Consider the following 2,619-nt stretch of genomic DNA (forward strand, 5'->3'; position numbering starts at 1 on the left):
TGAGGAAATGACGTGTCACGGGAAAAAGACAAAAAAATTTCATGATTCCTTAGAGGGTACATTGGTTCTGCAGAGATGCTCTCTGTGGATCTGTTCTTCAAATGTACTCCTCTGAGGAAATGTTCTTCGCAAAATTTTTCAGCGAAGAACATTTTCTCAGAGGAGTACTTCTGAAGAACAGATCCACAGAGGGCATCTTTGCGGAACAAATGTACTCTCTGAGGAATCATAATTCTTTTTTGTATTTTTCCCATGACACGTCATTTCCTTAGAACAAAATCCGTTCCTCAGAAGATAAAGACTTTCGCAGAGCTCCTCTCTGCGGAAGTCATGGACATTTTCTGGAAAACAAAAATTATTGGTCATTTTTTTAAAACCCTCTCCCCTTTTTTGTCATTTCACAAAATTTCTCAAATATTAAAAAGAATACAATACCATAAGGCATAATTGGAAAATTTGAAAATAGAAGCAAAACGTTTGTGTGCGAATTTCAGTCGCTCCCCACTTTTCTAGACTGTTCCACTACCACAGCATCTTTGGCCATGGGGGAGATGAGCGACAGCATGTCTCTGAGCTCCGGCGACTTTCCGCCACCACCATCATCGGCGATCGAAGCTAAGAGATCAACAAAGAGAAGGAAAAGGATCGTTTACGAAGACGAAGACGAAGAAGAAGTAAACCAAGTTTCATTGCCACCGAACAGCAACGACGAAGAATTAGACGACGACGATGACGAAGATGATGCAGAAGTTAGACAGGACACGAAGACAATCGGAAATGTCGTTAGGGTTTCTGGTGAAGGAGAATCGAAAAGGAACCATTTCAAAGGGTTCGAAGCTGATGGCGTCTCTTACGAACTCGTAAGTCAATATTTATTTCTTATTTGTCTCTTTGATTTCATACCTGAAAACCTTCATTTTCCTTGAACTCATAATTTTCCAATTTGTTAGAAGAACGTTCTTCGTTTTGATAGTATTCGGTATACAGTTTTATGTATTAGTAATTTGTTAAAAGATTTCATAGAGATCGATCGAATTCACAACAAAATTTAACCGGATTTGTTAACCTAGCTATTTGATCTCCATGAGCAAAAAATTTCATGTATACACAGTTTTTTCCAATTCAAAAAAAATCAGGAACATTTCGATTTTTCCGATGACATTGATGAACCAAAAACCACCATCATTTTCCCCGTTTGTTTGGTGCTCGCCGGAGACCAAAACACACCGTCTTCCCCCTTCACCGCCTTTCCTCTCCACTATCTTTTGCATGCTGCCTCCATTCTGCTGTACTTTTTGTACTAGCCAATAGGTTTTCGTTCATTTGTTAAATATGAGTTCTTTTAAAACTCAATATTTGGCTTGTTTCGCAAGTTATTATCATTTTTTTTTTTAATTCCATGTACATATTTTTTAGTGTAATAATAGAAAACTACAAAACTTTGTCCCATTCAAAAAAAATGGTACAACGACTCATCATACATCTCTTGTCTTTATGTATAAAATATTCTAATCACAAAAAACTTATTATTTTAACGTTAACGTGTCAGGAAGATACTGTTCTTGTAAGTCCAGAAGAACTTAACATCTACATGAAGCCCTCGGTATCCACAATTAAGGTACTCTTTTAACTTAGCTCAATAAGGCGCTTACAATTCTCACTTTGTATCAATGGGGGACAAATTGTTACAGGATATTAGTGAAACTGTAGATGGGAGGATTATGGTGACTGGGCGGAAATTTTATCGGCCGGAGTTTGCAGAAAAGGAAAATGGGGGAAATTGGGAATCGAGGGGAGAAAGAGAATTATTTTATAGTTTTGAAGAGATTGAGTTTGCAGCTGAATCGGTTATGCATAAGTGTCGTGTGCATTTTGTTCCACCAAACAAAACGATTCCGAATGTTCGAGAATATCCTGGTTTTTTTGTTGAAAAGGCTTACGATGCAAAATTAAAGAGAGTGTGTGGGATACTCGATGTAGGGCATGGAGACAGTAGACAACTCGAACTTTTTGTACTTGTTCAAAAAACAATCGATCGGATCCCTAATTGGCCTATCAAGTCGTAAGTCACATATGTTACTTTTTGTGCTTGAAGGGAGTTGGGATGGTGGTATATAAGTTACATTTTCGGTGAAATAGAAATACTACATGAATATAACTTTTTCAAAATAGATATTGCGAATATATTTTATGATTGGAGGAACACTGAATAGGCATTAATTATTTAATGGTTAATCTAGTTACTATTTATTTTGTTGGGACTTTGATTATGTCTTATGATGTTAGTGGTTGCAATTAATTAAGGAAATCATATTTATATGTTTCTTTTCTTATCTTCATTTTATTTTGGGAGTTTGTTATTATCGTGTATTATATATACTAGGTGTGAGACCCGTGTACTACACGGGTTTCTTAAAAAAATTATATCAAGTTGTAAACTTTAAGCAATTTTTAGTGTAATAATTTTATATTAATACAAACACTATAATGTAGTTTTTAAAGGAGGGTCAAAACAATCAAATTTGTTCCAATATTTATATTTTATTACAACACATATGCAAATATCAAAACTTTGTACTTTCAATTTGATGTGTAATATAACATCATACATTTGTATTA

At 35.1% G+C, this 2,619-nt stretch overlaps 1 protein-coding gene across 1 annotated transcript; it reads left to right on the forward strand.

The window, feature by feature from the left end:
* Positions 1–475: 475 nt before the first annotated feature.
* Positions 476–2,210, forward strand: LOC145122724 (protein REPRESSOR OF VERNALIZATION 1-like). Its single transcript, XM_079058291.1, has 3 exons — positions 476–860; positions 1,550–1,618; positions 1,692–2,210. The coding sequence occupies exons 1-3, from the start codon at positions 543–545 to the stop codon at positions 2,064–2,066; spliced, it is 762 nt and encodes a 253-aa protein (XP_078914417.1). The 5' UTR covers positions 476–542; the 3' UTR covers positions 2,067–2,210.
* Positions 2,211–2,619: the final 409 nt, after the last annotated feature.

Source organism: Lactuca virosa, chromosome 6 (assembly GCF_052849685.1).
Source record: "Lactuca virosa cultivar CGN04683 chromosome 6, Lactuca_virosa_CGN04683_v6, whole genome shotgun sequence".
Lineage (NCBI taxonomy): Eukaryota > Viridiplantae > Streptophyta > Magnoliopsida > Asterales > Asteraceae > Lactuca > Lactuca virosa.

What these genes read in the sequence shown, in the direction of transcription:
- LOC145122724 (XM_079058291.1), top strand. Translation starts at nt 543, where the DNA reads ATGGGGGAGATGAGCGACAGCATGTCTCTGAGCTCCGGCGACTTTCCG. An exon ending in ATGGCGTCTCTTACGAACTC is followed by an intron (nt 861 to 1,549) that starts GTAAGTCAATAT and finishes TTAACGTGTCAG; the next exon opens with GAAGATACTGTTCTTGTAAG. An exon ending in CCTCGGTATCCACAATTAAG is followed by an intron (nt 1,619 to 1,691) that starts GTACTCTTTTAA and finishes AAATTGTTACAG; the next exon opens with GATATTAGTGAAACTGTAGA.